This window comes from Cydia pomonella, chromosome 3, assembly GCF_033807575.1.
Source record: "Cydia pomonella isolate Wapato2018A chromosome 3, ilCydPomo1, whole genome shotgun sequence".
Taxonomy (NCBI): domain Eukaryota; kingdom Metazoa; phylum Arthropoda; class Insecta; order Lepidoptera; family Tortricidae; genus Cydia; species Cydia pomonella.
The window spans coordinates 28,547,064-28,563,466 of NC_084705.1; the positions used below are offsets into that span (position 1 = coordinate 28,547,064).

At 38.3% G+C, this 16,403-nt stretch overlaps 1 protein-coding gene across 1 annotated transcript in view; it reads left to right on the top strand.

Annotated features, from left to right (window-relative positions):
* Positions 1 to 4,979: 4,979 nt before the first annotated feature.
* The window catches only part of LOC133516676 (proline-rich protein 36-like), a 29,194-nt gene continuing 17,770 nt past the window's right edge, over positions 4,980 to 16,403 (top strand). Inside the window, exons 1-7 of the mRNA XM_061849698.1 lie at positions 4,980 to 5,464; positions 5,904 to 6,051; positions 10,336 to 10,465; positions 13,520 to 13,710; positions 14,392 to 14,563; positions 14,969 to 15,115; positions 16,274 to 16,390. Coding sequence (XP_061705682.1) covers positions 5,178 to 5,464; positions 5,904 to 6,051; positions 10,336 to 10,465; positions 13,520 to 13,710; positions 14,392 to 14,563; positions 14,969 to 15,115; positions 16,274 to 16,390 — 1,192 coding nt within the window. The 5' untranslated portion in view covers positions 4,980 to 5,177. The remainder of the gene's footprint in view (positions 5,465 to 5,903; positions 6,052 to 10,335; positions 10,466 to 13,519; positions 13,711 to 14,391; positions 14,564 to 14,968; positions 15,116 to 16,273; positions 16,391 to 16,403) is intronic.

Below are 16,403 nucleotides of genomic sequence, written 5' to 3' on the forward strand. Positions count from 1 at the left end.
CACACAACTTATAGGGAGCATGCATAAACTGTAGCGGGCAGCACAGGACACGTCAGATTTTTGGCGCGAGGCATAAATGTGAAGTTTATGTTTCCAATGTAATGATGGCCGAACCTGGGGGCCTGTCGTGAAAACCGAACATCTTCTCGGGATCTTTCTCTTTTACTCTCACTAAGACGTAATTAGAGTGAAAGAAAAAAATGCCCGCAATTGACGAACTTCGATTTTCGCGGTTATAGCCCTGCTATGCGCAAGAAAACGTACGAGAACGGTAGACATACTTTGGCGTGAAGTGTCAATGTTGATGTTTATGTTTCCGATTCAGGCCACAAGATGGCAGACCCTCCAACGCGCACGGTCCATATAGCCACGAATACCTACCTAATACATTCCGGCAATAAGGAGTTTAAAAATAATTAAACGTAAGCAGACAACATTATATTATTGTGCTTCATGCTACATTGATATCATGGATTCAAACATCGAAAGTAGATAGTGTGGCCTGAAGGTCTAACGCGAACACGTTGCGGTCATCTTTCTCTCTCACACTAACTACGCCTTAATTGGAGTAAAAGAGAAAGATGCCCGCAATTTGCGAACTTCGGTGTTCCTGCCTCAGAGGGCCTACCGCGAACCACGTTCGACGTGTTGCCTCTGTCGCACTTGTAAATTCGTACGGAAGTGTGACCGGGAGGCAACTCGTCCGTGGTTCGCGGTAGGTCCTCACTTTTCCAAGAGTAAAAGACTTTTCTGCTAGAGTGAGATAGCAATACCTATATATATATATATATATATATATATATATATATATATATATATATATATATATATATATATATATATAACTTTCTCATTCTAGCAAAATAAGGGACCGTGCGCGTTGGAGGGTCTGCCATCTTGTGGCCTGAATCGGAACCATAAACATGTACCTACATTTACACGTCACGTGTTTTCCTGTGCATAGTAGTTTCTGCCATCTTGTGGCCTACACCGGAACAATAAACATCACATTTACACCTCGCGCCAAAAATCTGACGGCTCCTGTGCTGCCTCCTACAGTTCACGCATGCTCCCTATGCTGCCGTAGCTAACTCACAGTTAAATTCGATAAGCTGTTGCTTTGCCGCGATCTTGCCGCGAACTAGACTGCGATATCGTCGTGAAGTTCTGCTAGTATGCAGTCAACGTCGCGATATGTTCTCTCCGCGCAGTCGCGCCGCGATTCTCGTAAATAGTCTGGAGGGGGCTTAAGATTTAAAACTCCGTTTTATCCCGAATGATTTGCTATGTTAGATGACGATGTCTTTTATGGCCAGAGTAGCTAAGAACCAAAGAGTATGAAGTAGAGTTCTACAGTATCATATGCACTATACGTGATTTTCTTGGCATGATAGCCAGAAGGGACACTGCTATCTCATAGAGTAGGATAATAAATATACTACTTACCTCTCATTCTAACAGATAGCGTCTCCGTCGGCTAGGGTGTCTCACAGTCCATAGCTATACAAAAAGTGGATTAACTCTGCGATTACACACTCGTTGCAGTCGTTGCGGCAAGGCGAATAGCGAGCTCCAACTTTGTTGACACACTCGCTTTGTTGTAAAATAGTACTATAACTCTAGTCTCTGCTATTACATGCGTCCATTCATTCCGAACCGAAACGCTTCATTCCTATCGTTAGCTCTGTGTTGTAGCGTATTAAATATTCGTTGTTGATTATTTTTTATACGGAATATTGATGAACGTTGCATTTTGTGTAGATTTTAAATTATAAGTTTGCAAAATATATTGTTTTTTATTACTCCTCTAACCACCCTTGTGTTTCATGGATGATGAGATATGATTATGATAAAAATTCCCACGTTTTACCCTGATTTTGGAAAAAACTTGGATTGAATACCGACAGGAAGAGCCACTCAATGCTGATCTGCGTGAGAGTCTAGCCCAAATAATATAATACTCACTAGGAGGTCTCAGTGGCGGATTAACCGAACAGCAGAAAAAGCATATGCTAAGGGCCCCGCGCCTAAGGGGGGGGCCCCGCGCACCGACCCTGACCATGCGATTTCGGTACGCGGAACCGGCCAAGTTCAAGTAGGACTCGCACTCCGCGGATCCTGTACTACCACATTTTATTTACAATGTATTTTTTTTCGTAAGTCAGTAACAATATTGATCAATTATTATTATTTGTTATTATCCTGTCTATTTTTCTTTACAACGATACCAATATTAAAGATTTTTTATTAGGCTTACGCAAAGACCTAGACCAGAGGATTTAGCATAAAGCCGAAGGTGCAGAGTGTCTCAAAACTTTTGTGCATGGTTAAGCTGCAGGAAACAGCAGAGCTCGGAAACGAACAAAAGAAGATAGTGTGTTTAAAAACATATTAGTGAAAAGCAAGGAAGGATGATTTATTTACTAATTATTATTTCAAATAACAAATTGCACCTTACAGCTAATGCCTAATGATGATCAGCTTTGAGCCCGTAGGAGGCCAAAGGATGCGCTCCTCTACGACTGGCCGGGCGCCCAAAATATACCGAGTTGCTGCAAAGCCGTGATACTTATGATCTAATTGTCAAAATGTTATAAAAAGAAAACAGCGGGGTCCCTATGCAGGGCTTTGCATTCGCATAGGCCGGATGTAAAGCCCTACATAGAGTCCGATACCCAAAGCATCCCAGCAAGTCGCACTTTCGAGCACGAACTAAGGCCGAGCAGCAGGCGAGCCGAGATCACATTGGTTCAATTCCAAACTCTGTTCTCCTACAATTCAGCCTTTGCATGGTGGCGCGCCGCGATAGAACACTCCGGGCCTCCACCCTTATACGGAGCTCGGCCTACGGCCTCGTTCACACTCTGGCATTGGTTTCATTCTAGGCTCTGCTTTCCTGCAGTTTGGCCTTCAGTTTCGCACGGGAACGCTACGAAATCGGGTGGTCCGGTCGGTCCGGATATTCAGCTCGTGGGGCTCAGCCTTCGGCCTTGTTTTTTGGCTCACTTAGCCATTACTTCCCACTTCTTAGGTCCCACTTACTTTTCACCTATTTTTACACGTTTTTATTAAACTTAATAATATTGATGTTGTTAAACAGTATCCCTACATGCTTTTATTTAACTTGCAATACTCGTAAGTTGTTTTCAAAACCTGCAAACCATCTGCAAACTATTTTTTTGACCATTTGTCAAAATTTGGCAAAATTGACCTAATCTGATGATGAAAACCGAAGGTAAGGAGGAAATCTATATAAAAGAAAGGAACTGTGATAAAATAACACAACTTTATTAAGATTAGGCTCTTTTAAAATGGATTAGTAAAAAAATTAAGAATTAAAAGATCGAAATTCCTCCTTATTTTTTTTTCTTTCGGAGCGATTAATTCCGAAAATAATAACTTTATTTAAAAAAAAGGTTTTTGGAGACCGTTATTCGTTTTGAAAGACCTTATCCAACCATACGCCACACTACAGGGTCAAAGCAAAAAAATATCAAAGAAAAAACATTTTGTATGGGAGGTATCCTAATTTTTTTTAATAGTTTTTATTTTACCCGTTCTGTCGCAATGCATGATTTATGTATCCATGCCAAATTACAGCTATTTAGCACTAAAGATCACGGAGCAAACCCTCGGACAGACGGACATGGTGAAACTACGTATATAAGAGTTTCTAGGTGACTACGAAACCCTAAAAAATACACTGCATAACATGTTAAAAACTAATAGAGAACAAGTGGACAAAAATTAAGACATCGTAAAAATGTTGTGATGGTACTGAATCCTCGGGGTGCGAGTCCGACTCGCACTTAATCAGTTTTTTTTCAAACCAGGGGGCCCCGCGAGCTATTGTGCTAAGGGCCCCGCGCCTTCTTAATCCGCCCCTAGGTCTAGCCCAAAGAATACAATGTCTAGCCCGTAACTTCCGAATAGCCCTATACATATTTCTAAAAATAATCTCAAGACCAGTCCAGACCGCGTGGTGAAATCGACCGATTTCAACATAAAAGAAATTGGCGTCTATCTACGATTGAAATTTATTGTGATGTTTGAGCACTTTTAATTTAAAAAATGCTTCCGAATTCGAATACTAGCTTCACAGATTGGTATTATTGCGTCCGCACCTTCATTTTATCAGTAATATCGGTCACAATCGAGGAAATATGAGAGTTATATTGGCTTTTGCTTCTGCACGGCCTGATTTGATCGGATCGGAATCAGATTAGCGAAAATTATTCCCGTCTGGACCGTCTTACATGTACAATTCGGACTTCTGTCATGCTCTCTAGCAGACTATGTGAAGGGTCCTTTATTGTCAATTGAATTTTACTTTATCTGTGGGCGCCTCCATTGAAGAAAATGGCGGTTGTTGTATAGTAAAAATGGTTAATCAAATGATCATGTTTCTTTGACCACATTTCAATACCAACGTTATTTAGAATACTATAAAGTATTTATCTAACATTTCTAGGCAACATCAGTTTCTGATTCGTTCATAGTTGGTTGTGATTAGGGTTGCCACCTTTTTGCGCCCCAAATAAAGTATTTCTCGTCTGACGGTACAAAAATAAAAAGTACACGGCATAAAAATAAAGTATTTTATTGTATTTTTTTAAATACATATTTTTTGTTTGATTTCGCACTGGCTAACAGTTTCTTATCAGCTTGAAATATGTTTATAGCTTCTAAGCATGGCATGCACAAATTTAAATAAACTAGTATTTCATTTCTGATAAGCTTAATGGAAGCATTGTTTCTTAAGGTTGCGTTCAGGAACATTGTCAAATGTATTTTCCTGGTGAATAAGATATGAAATTTCCAAAATTTGCATGTTTCGCTTAAAAAAATATAATTAATGAATAAAGGTCGTAAATAAAGTATTTTGGCGTACTTTTAGTGCTTCGTAAAATATAAAGTACACAAAGCTAAAATAGAGTACAATACTTTTTATAAAAGTACGGGTGGCAACCCTAGTTGTGATGGAGTTATAATTGAACGCCATAACGCGGTTTTCGGCGGCGTTTTGTTAGTCAAAAATATTGTTAAGTGTACAAATGTGTAGTTACTCGTGTAGTAAACATGACTTAATTATATTTAGAGACCCTAGTGTGAATGTACTTTACTAAGACTTTAAGACCCCAGTGATTTGTCAGTAAAAGTAATGAACTTAGTTTACGATGGGTGAAACGGAAGAATTTAATACGCTAACCTTTGAGAAGAAGCTTCTGCAGTTGAAAGATACTCAGGAGAGCATCCAAGGGTTGTCATCGTGGTGCTTGAAGCAAAGAGCGCACCACAAGAAAATAGTGGCCAGCTGGTTGAATGTGCTGAAGCGCGTGAAGGTAGAACAGAGACTCACGCTGTTCTATCTGGCGAACGATGTGATCCAGTACAGCAAGCGGAAAAACTACGAATTCGTGGAGAGCTGGGGCCTCAATTTGCAGAAAGCTACCCCGCTTGTGAGGTTAGTTTGTTTACATTATTTCTTCCAAGGTCTATGTATATTATTGCTCCAAACATTGCTAACATTCTTTATTAACTGAAGTTTAGTATGTATAAAAGTTATTGTACTTAATTGTAATGTAAGTTTTATGTACCTCAGTAACCTTTTTCTGGTTGTTGTTCAGCCCCTTGTCTACTGGACAAGTGAGACATGATAATTTATATGTTAATTATACATATTACACTCAATCTTAGGAGAGTACCCATAAAACAATTTGCATAAATTCCTAAATACACGTAATTTCATTATTTTATGTCATATAGAATCAGAATCAGTTATACTATGTTGTTCAAGAGATCTTGCCTTTGTAATAATGTATAAAAAATAGTTGTATGTATTTTCATCTAATTAGAATTATTGTAATAAAACTCAATTGGTCAATATAAACTCAATCTTACAGAGAAGAGAAAGTTCGGCAAAAGATTCTTCGGATATTTAAAATCTGGGAGCAGAGATCTGTGTATGATGACGAGTTCCTCTCTGACCTGACTGGGCTGTTGAGTGCCGGCGCTGTTAAAAAGACTGATGATGAGGCTTTGGATTTTCAAGTAAGTAAAACTATAAGATACATATATTTTCTAAGACCTTGTATCAAATATGCCAAGACTTATTTTGAACTTTTTATTTAAAAAAAAAACAGGTTATCTTTGTACGCAATACCTTTGTACCCATTTAAATATCTAATTCCTATAAGGTTCTCAGCAATTATCATTGATACATTTTACACGTAACCTTTTCAACACTGTGCCAAACCAAAGTGTCAAAACTGAAATTGAACTTCATGCATATGCACATAGGTTACAAATTAATCCATTGTTAGCATTGAACCTGCAGTTTGGATATATCTGTTGTTGGTGTCGAAAAGGTTATAGCCATCATAAAGTTATGTGTGTAAAATGTTGTTGCACATATTACATATTAGTTTATTATTATTTAATAAGCAGGCAGACAGTTATGACAACTGATATGACCTGTATCCAGTAATCATAAAGATAGTTTTTTAGTAGACGAAAAGCTGAACTTTAAACAACACATTCATAATCTATCTGGAAGAATTAGGAAGTCTATATATATATTTAAAAAACTCCGTAATTCTGCAGATGAATCACTTTTAAAAATGATCTACACTGCGCTTTGTCAGTCTGTGATCAGTTACTGTATTTCAGTCTGGGGCAGTGCAGCAAAGACCTGTATGTTGGAAATCGAAAGGGCCCAACGCTCTGTTCTAAAAGTGATGCTCAAAAAACCCTATCGGTTTCCAACCTCTGACCTTTACACCCAAGCCCAAGTTTTGACCGTCCGACAGCTATTCTTACACAAAATCTGTTTAGTTAGTTAGTTAGTTAGTGCTTCTGGGCATTTTCCGCAACTCGACAACCATTGTGCCTATTTTGCGTGAAACGAGGTAGCGCTACTCTAACCACCCCAGCTCCTCCACGAAGCCTAGCAAAGTTTTCAGGCTGCTAATTGCCTCTCCTAGTGTGCACGGATTCCCTAGGTATTTGTTCCTGTATACTTCTACCTGTTTGCAGTCTAGGAGAATATGTTTTGTTGTTTCTTCTTCTTCCATGCACGCTCTGCACATGGGGCTGTCTGTTTTACCTATATTGTGTAGGTGTTTGTTAAGTGTGTTATGTCCTGTAATCCTACTATTTTACGTAGTTGGTGTCGAGGTGTTTTCAGTAGTATTTTGGTGAGTTTGTGGTTCAGTTCCGGTAGAAAATCTTGGTCTGCCTGCATGTGTCCATTTCATTCCAGTATTTATTGTGCAGTTGTCTGTGATGTAGGTCTAGCTGGTTGTGTATATAGGATATTGGTAGGGGTATGATGGGCTCGGGTCCATATGCCGTCGTTTCTGAGCCTTTCCTGGCCAGTTCGTCCGCTGCATCGTTTCCTCTTGATCCACTATGCCCCTTTATCCATTGAATTGTTACTTTGTTGCCTTCTTTGCTCACTTCCGTGAGGCTTCGATGACATTCGAGTATGAGCTCTGAGTTAATTTTGTCGCTGCATAGCGCTTGTAGTACTGATTTACTGTCTGACAGTATTAGTATATTTTCGTGTTTCACCTGTCGTCTTGTTATAGCATTGCAAGCTTCTATTATTCCCACACATTCAGCTTGGAATACCGTGTTATGTTCTCCCAGGGGTTTTGAGATGTGTATGTTCAGGTCTTCCGAGAAGACACCACATCCTGTCCCTTCAAATGTTTTTGAGCCGTCTGTGAATATTCTTAGGTTTCTTTGGTCTAGTCCTTCTTTAGGATCCTCTGTTAATGATATGGCGTATTCTTTCCAGAAGATCATAGTTTTTGGTGTTTTGTCGATGGGCGCCGCCAGCATGGGTAGTTTTGAGATCATATTTTCATAGATCTTCTTGTGCGATGAGCTGAAGGATGTCCATAGGTTTAGCTTTTTCAACCGAAGAGCCGTGGCAGCCGCTTCTTTTTGTATATATATGTGTAATGGTAGGAGTCCTAGCATTATTTCTAGCGCCGCAGTCGGAGTAGTTCTCATACAGCCCGTCGCAGCCACACATGCTAGTCTTTGTGTTTTATTTAGTTTGTCTATTACCATGGTTAGCTGGGTGCGGGGCCACCATACGACCGAGCCATAGCTGATCATTGGCATTATTACCATTTTGTATAGCCACAGTATGATGTGAGGAGCAAGTCCCCATCTCTTGCCCACCATCCTCCGGCATTGCCAAAAGGCTACTGTTGCTTTGTTTAGTTTATTGTCCAGGTGTTTGTTCCAGTTCAGTCTATCATCCAGGATTATGCCTAGGTATTTTACATCCTTTGAAAGTGTCAATCTTGTGCCAAAAAGGGTTGGCAGTTCGTATGTACCCAGTTTTCGTTTGTGTGTGAAGAGAATTGTGTCGGTCTTTTTTGGGTTTACCGATAGGTCATTCTCCTTGCACCATTTCTCTACTATTTTCAGTGCTGTCTGTGTGAGATCACACAGTGTGTTTATTACTAGGCCGCTGATTAGTATTACTAAGTCATCTGCGTACCCTATAGTCATAAAATGTTCGTTGTTTAATTTTGTTATCAATTCGTTCACCACCAGGTTCCATAGCAGTGGTGAGAGTACTCCTCCCTGGAGGCATCCTCTCATGACTAGTGCTTGATGAGTTTGGTTTTCGGATAGTCTTATTATTCTCTGTCTTAACATATTCATTATCCATTCGGTTACGAGTGGATTGGTTCTATGTCTTTGTAATGCTTGCTGAATGCTGCTAAAGTTTGTCTTGTCAAAGGCTCCTTCTATGTCGATGAAGGTGCCTAGGCATGAATTCTTCCTTGCTAGCGCATTCTCTATGTTGCTTACTACAGCATGGAGAGCTGAGTCAGTTGATTTCCCTTGACTGTAGGCGTGTTGGTTTGGATGGATTTCTATGTTTTTTAGGGCCGTGTCCTTCAGTTCTCTGTCACATAGTCTTTCTAGTGTTTTTAGCATGAAGGATGTAAGGCTGATTGGTCTGAAAGACTTGGGGTCCGAGTAATCGGTTTTGCCTGGCTTTGGGAGGAAAATCACTTTCACTTCCCTCCATTTATGTGGTATATATCTAAAGGCTATACAGCTGCACAGTAGATTGGATAGGTGTTTGATTAATGTATGTCCACCCCATTTTAGTAGGGCTGGGTAAATTCCGTCTGTTCCCGGCGATTTAAAGTTATCAAAACTATTTACCGCCCAGGTCGTTTTGTTATATTCTGTTATACATTCTGCTGTTCTCCATTCGCTTTCAGTTGGATTATAGTTCATTGTATCCTGTTCTGGGTCTTGCTCATTTACACAAAATCTGTTTATGCACACACAAAGTCTCTAAAACATTGCCTTCATATAATACCTTAGTTCAAAAACGCATCTTCAATTTACCAATTCCCGAAGTACGTTCCGCCTTTGGAAAACGTTTTGGAAATCGCATTCGAGTGACAACTTACAATTCCATACTTAAATGGTGTTGTAACCTTAGATCTAGCACCACTATAGAAGCAAAGAAACTCCTATTTAATTTCTTAAATACTCTTAGTCATGCCGAGACAGAAGCTATATTAGATAATGTACTTTAACTAATTTACTTTATAAATGGGTAAGTATGTATAGTCAGACTATAATGTACATACTATACTTTCATTGTTTTGCAATATGATTGTTAGTTATAAGTTATTTTGCCAAAAGCTGGACTTTATGTTTGTAACTTTCATTCTGTCGGATAATGTATTCCTGGTACCCCGCGATACAGGCAAAGCCTAGTGCGGAGACCCTGCTACATTCTGTAACTTGAATTTCTGGAAATAAAGATTTATTTTATTTTTATTTTATTAGGTACTTCTATGGACACTTTCAGATTCTTGGTAATCGGTTACTCTCTAGTGGAAACTTTTCATTTAATAAATATAAATAAATATAGTTATCATGAACAAGTAGTAGATATAATATGAAATTTTAATTGGTTCACATTTTGTGCTGAAACCATGTCTTTTGGGAGGTTGTTCCAAGCCCTCACTACTTGGTTGCTCAAGAAAGTGTTTGTATGGGTTACTGTGAGACCTATGCCTTTCTAGCTCTAAGTGATGACCTCTTAGGTGGTTGTTGTTGTTGCGCTTGAACATCTCTTGAAAATCCTTGAGGTCATAGTGCCCAGATAGTATTTTGTACATCTGTATTAGGTCTCCACGTTCTCACGTTTGAACTGCTTATTTAATATACATTTTTGAAACAATTAAAATTATATCTTCTTGGCACTCTCTGCCTACAGTTAGGATGGAAATTTTAATAATTACTTATTTAACAAAGTTGCAATTTGGTTTTTCATTGTTCTAGCCTCAACAACTAGTGAATAAAATAAAGCAATGTGCAGTATTGGAGGCGGATACAGACATGAGGTTGAAATATATCCATGAGAGTCATCTGCAGCTGTCCGATGCTGATGCCTTATGTGCTAGTCTTAAGGGTGAGTAATTCATACTTATCAATACACATACATTCATTAATTTTATTCTTTATCAGATTTTTTATTTAAATGGTTATTCTGTAAAGTTTCGCAAACTTGCAATGAAATGTTGATATGATTTACTTCAAATTAGGTCCGGAAATACTGTGTAGCCAGTGCGACCAGTAAAGATGATATGTAAGGGAATTTCATACAGCCTTACACGCCTGTAAAGCAACATTCTTTTTTTTTACGTCAAATTGTGATGGCATTCAACCATCAAATAGTAGTAGATTCGTAATTTGTTTTTAGCTGTGTAAACCTACAAATAAAACAAATTGAGCGTATTTTTTTTATGTCATTGTAAGCTTGAGAAAAGCAGTATACAAATTTCTGACAGGAATGTATCCCTATCTGGCCTTGCTACCGCTCCTCTATATACAGGGTGATTCGGGAGACGTGAGCAGGATCAAGCTTGAGCATTCAGTAAGTTATAAGCAACTGTTTCGTACCAGTATTTGTGAGATTAACGTTCTTTTATTTTTTACTGTTCAAAAAAAAATGTTATAATTTATTCACACCATGTATGGTCACCCTATTTGGGCTGGCCATATAATGAGGGAAAACAAAGATAAATGGACTAGAGAACTTGTGGAGTGGTGCCCAAGATATAACACCAGAAAAAGCGGGCCACAACAGTACAGATGGTCCAACGACCTAAGAAAGACTGGAGGAAAAGCTTGGATGAGTGTTGCAAGAAATAGACCAAAATGGAAGACATTGGAAGAGGCCTTCGTCAAGGGACGAGTTGGAGTTGCCGATGGAAATGATAAATAAATATACTTACAAATGTAAAAAAAACTTCAATAATAAAGGCTATTTTTATTTATTTTATTTTATTTTATTTTATTTGTTTTATCCATAACAAATTACAAATTGAATGTCATCGGAGTCTGGTTACTTTTGAAAAATCGTATCTCACTCAAGTGTGACATTTTGTTTTCTTCATAATCAAAGTGCTGTCATAACGGTTAAAAAGGTTTTATCTTTCTTAATTAAGTGTTGTAGGGTGTCCATGATTGTAGATTATCAAATTTGTCCTTCCCAAAAAGTTAAATAACAGAAATAAAGCGAGATTGTTTTACTTAAATACGATGGTGAACGGTTCATTAACATTTACTGATTGTGTAGGCTTAGTCCTGCTCACGTCTCATGAATCACCCTGTATATTTGGCATGCAACCCTTCGTTTCCCGGCGTCTATAGTAATTTACTATTAAAATAATAACTTTGTTTTTCTGGAGGTTAGCTAATTACAACTCTACCACAAATTTTTACAGTACACATTTTTGGTGGTTTATGTACACAACCTTATAGTCAGTGTCCTAGAGGCGCATAAATATATTTTTGAAATCTGAGCTCCTTTGTAAACTGGACTGGACATAAACTGGCCAAGCACATAATGTTAATACATAAATGCATTGTTTGTCTCACTTAAAAAAAAGAATTCAGAGGACAAACAATGCATTTATGTATTAACATTATGCTTATTTCTTATTAGAAATACATCAAAATTATTCCTGTATGTATACCTTTAAAATATGTTTGTTTTGGCATTTGGGAGTTTGCACATAACTCAACACCCAAAATGTAACAAAATAAAATGCCAATGGTGAAATAGGAATATTATATTGCGATATAATCGCCGAAATTCGGGAGAGCACATGGGAATGCCTACCTGACAAATCCAGACTGGTTTTGTAGAAGTACCGTCCTATTTCAATACACTACATGCCTTCCCCTCGAGATAGTTCACTAAAACTACGTTTCACAAATCACTGATAGCTCACTAACACTAAGTTTCTAATAAAAGTTAAATTAAGTTCGGTCCAAGTCTGTAAAATTGCAATGAATACTCATTTTCCTTAAATTTGCCACATAATCTCTGACCTTTTCCCCCTCCTCTTGATTTCTTGAGTGAAACTTAAAAGATTCTACAATCTCATTAGGCGTGGGGTGGAAATGAGCCTTCAAAAATTCTAAAAGGACCATGGGCAACTTTGTATGGAGCCTGGACCCAACGCCAACAGAAATGAGAGTAAGGTCATTAGATAGGTATTTCTATGCACTTCATTTTGTTCTATGGGCACCAAGCGGAATTCCATTGCAGAACTGAGATATTGGTATTTTAGCCAAAATGTCGTCACCCTTATTACCTAGGCAATAGAGTCCAAGTAAGTAAATTAATTACTGCAGGGTAGATGTTCGCGCACCGCCGGGCGAGCACACTGAATGATTTGCCGCGCTGGCCCGGCGGTGGACTATATTGCCTAGGTAATAAGGGTGACGACATTTTGACTAAAATACCAATATCTCAGTTCTGCAATGGAATTTCGCTTGGTGCCCATAGAACGAAATGAAGTACATAGAAATACCTATCTAATGACCTTACTCTCAACTCTGTTGGTATTGGGGCCATTTTGACGCATAGTCCTTTGTTTATAGGTTATGTTCCCTATACTAGTTGGTGATGACAAAGAAACTATTAAATCAAATAATTGAGAGCCACATACCGCCAACAAATTAGCCTTTTTCTTGTCTTCATCCACAATATCATTTGCACTTAAACAGAATTCAAACCTTGTAATGTAGTTTTCCCAGCAGCTATGACCCATATCAAATTCACCAAATTTAATACCCATTTTTTGCACTTTGCACTCACAATTTCACAAAACTCACTAACACAATGATTTGCCTCGATTTGCCTCGTCGCCACTATTATATTGCGATATAATCGCCGAAATTCGGGAGAGCACATGGGAATGCCTACCTGACAAATCCAGACTGGTTTTGTAGAAGTACCCTCCTATTTCAATACACTACAAGGAATTATTTTCTTAAAATAATGTCAGAATCTCACTATACATATTAGCTTAACATCGTATCTGAATTTCTCTTACCGTCTCTATCGTCTCTTACCTTGAAGCAGAATATATCAAGAGAAAATGTAGGTATTTAAACTTTGAAGTCCTGTATTATATTTAAAATAAATAAATGTTTTTTTTTTTTCTCACAGAATCTATATCAGAAGATAAAAGTAATAAAGAGGATGTGGAAAAGGAGCTAAACGAGGGCATAGGATGTGTGGAGAGGTACACCCAAGCCCTACAGAGAGAGATAGTTGCTCGGGAAGCCTTGTTGGCACTCCTGTCGTCTGCTAATCAGTACTATTCAACGCAGAGAGGTGAAGTCAAAGTGGTTGCTTATGTAAGTATTTTTTTTTTAAGCAAACTTTCATCATTTTTGTATAGACAGTTTTGTTGCTTGGATGTGAGGTTGAGTTTTAGTTGCATCTTTTTCTTGTAGTATGTAGAACCTTATTGACAACTACCAAGTAATTTAGTTGTTTAGAAAACAAACAGCCTTTTACAAATCTAAAGTAAATGAACTAAAAATATGCCTAAAGTTTCCTACGTTGTTAAGAAAACTATTACATAGAAATGTAAATTACGCAATTATAAATTACCGGTTTAGTTCTAACGCAATTATAAATTTTGATTCTAACATTTTGCTAACAATTAGACACATTTGACTTGTTACAGTAACTCAAAAATCTGACTACATAGTTAATTTCATTTACTATAATCCATAGTATAAATTTACCATGCTTGGCGAAAAGTTTTTTCATATTATTATTAGTACACATACAGTGTGCAGGATCATGTCTCGTCTTCTGTTGGAGTTATGCTATGCGAGTTTGAGTAGCGTTGTCAATCCTTGTAGCATGAATATTTAAATAAAAGAGTCAGTTAATATAATTTATGTCGAAAACTAAAAAGTTTGAGTAAATAAAATTTGTAGCTAAGGGTGTTTTCAACTAGAGTAATGTGTAGTGAAACCTATTTTAGTAATAAAAGCTCATATTTTTTATCTCATACTTTTATGCAGGCGTACAAGAACTTCGGAGCCCGCGTGCGTGCTCTAAAGCGAAAGCTGGACGAGCTAATACCAACCCTACCTAGCGCCGCCCCGTCGCCCCCTCAGAGAGACGAAGATGTCCCCTCACCTGGGCCTGATGAAGACCTGGACCTGCCCAACGCGGGCGACGAGGATAACGATGGTATGTATATATTTATGCAACTACATTGTGCGACTAACGCTGAAGAATTAAAAACTGTACGTATTAGAGCCACTCAGCCATAAGGAAGATCCACGCAAAAATGTTAGCGAGCAAAATAGATGACAGTTGAGCTCTTTGCCTCACCAGCACATCGAGATACTGTCCATATTACGAAAAGATTACACACCGGTTTTATTACGTTAAAAAAAGTGCCTCGACCTTAAAGTTAAACTGTGTATAATTCATAGGTACCTTTATAATTAAATCAATTTATTTATTTGTTTATTTATTTGCCAATTGGTATGCCAATGCTTAGATTTAGCGCGAGGCAATTGATGTTTAGATGTCTCAACCGCTAAAACTAGGGGGATTTATTGAAATAAAAAACTTTTAAACTGTTTCTAGTGTCCTACAACATCGACAAGACATTCAACACGTCGCTGTCAGCGGATGGCTCACTGTACAATATGGGTCTGTCTTCGTTCCTTAACTCTGACAACGCGCTCGCGTTGTTCAACGAGAGTCCGCCTAACGCGGCCAATGTCAATAGTGGTGAGTGTTTAACAAATGTACCGGCGTGTCATACATCAAGACGATATTTAACAAGTCGCTGTCAGTTGACAATTCACTGTACAACATGGGTCTGTCGTCGTGCCTCAACTCTGACAACGCGCTCGCGTTGTTCAACGAGAGTCTTTCTAGCACGGCCAATGTTAAAAATAGTGAAGATCCTTACAAGGACATATTAAGGGTATCATGTTCTGGTTAGGACATAGTTAAAGAAAAAAAATTGTTACGTGTTAAAAAAAATCCTAATCAGAACACTATACCGGATTAAACGGATCCCCACTATTTTTGTTACACCTTGTTTAGTTATTCTAGTACGCTGCTAACGAATACGGTGGTCATAAACTTGACTTTGATATTGTTGCAATTATTCTTATCTCAAAAGTCGTCATCACAATCCAATGTTTCTAATAGATTTTACGGGTCTTATTTCATTTGACGAGTACTGTAGCGATCTGATATATCAGAGAGGTAAGGTGCTCAAAAATATCTGAACATGAACTATAACATCTTGATAACAGAGACTTCAGATGTTTGTGAGCACCTTGGCCACTCGGATATGTCTGTTGGTAACTGTACACTCGGAGCAATAAAAACCCATCACTTTAATGTACATTACGTACGTTGGAAATACAATGTGGCCAGTTTATATTGCTATTAAGTGTAGTTAACTCTTTTTCAGGTATAATATGATTTATCGACCACATACGCGGCAATAGAATTTCAACTTTAGCATTCCGATTTAAGGTTTAAATTATATTGGACTTTCGGGAAACGTGATTTGTCTTCAAATTAATCATTAAAGCTGGATAAATTTGAATATATTTGGATTTTTCTGGGAAGATCTTGTAGATTGATGCGGCTTGGAAAAATAATAAACCTTAGTGTAGTGTTATGAATGAAAATCGTGTTGGTTTAAATCAATATACCTAGTGTAAGGCCTGAGTGGACGCTCGAGTTGGGCGTGCAGCGGGGCGGGGCATGCGGCGTGCATGTTCAACAAATGCAAACGTATAGGAGCGGCCGCACTGCGCGCTGCTCGCATCGCTTGTGAGCCCGACGCCACGCTGCACGCCCCGCCGAACGCTCCGCTTCGAGCGTCCACTCAGGCCTTACATTTAATATTGCATTTCCTTTTTGCAGCTAATAAAATTGAAGTGATAAATTCGCGACCGAGCGAAAGTCAAGATTTCAATATCAACGATTTCTTGAAAACGCTGGTGCCTAGTGAGAATGCCGCTAATTCAGATAACAATTCAGGTAGTGTACTTTT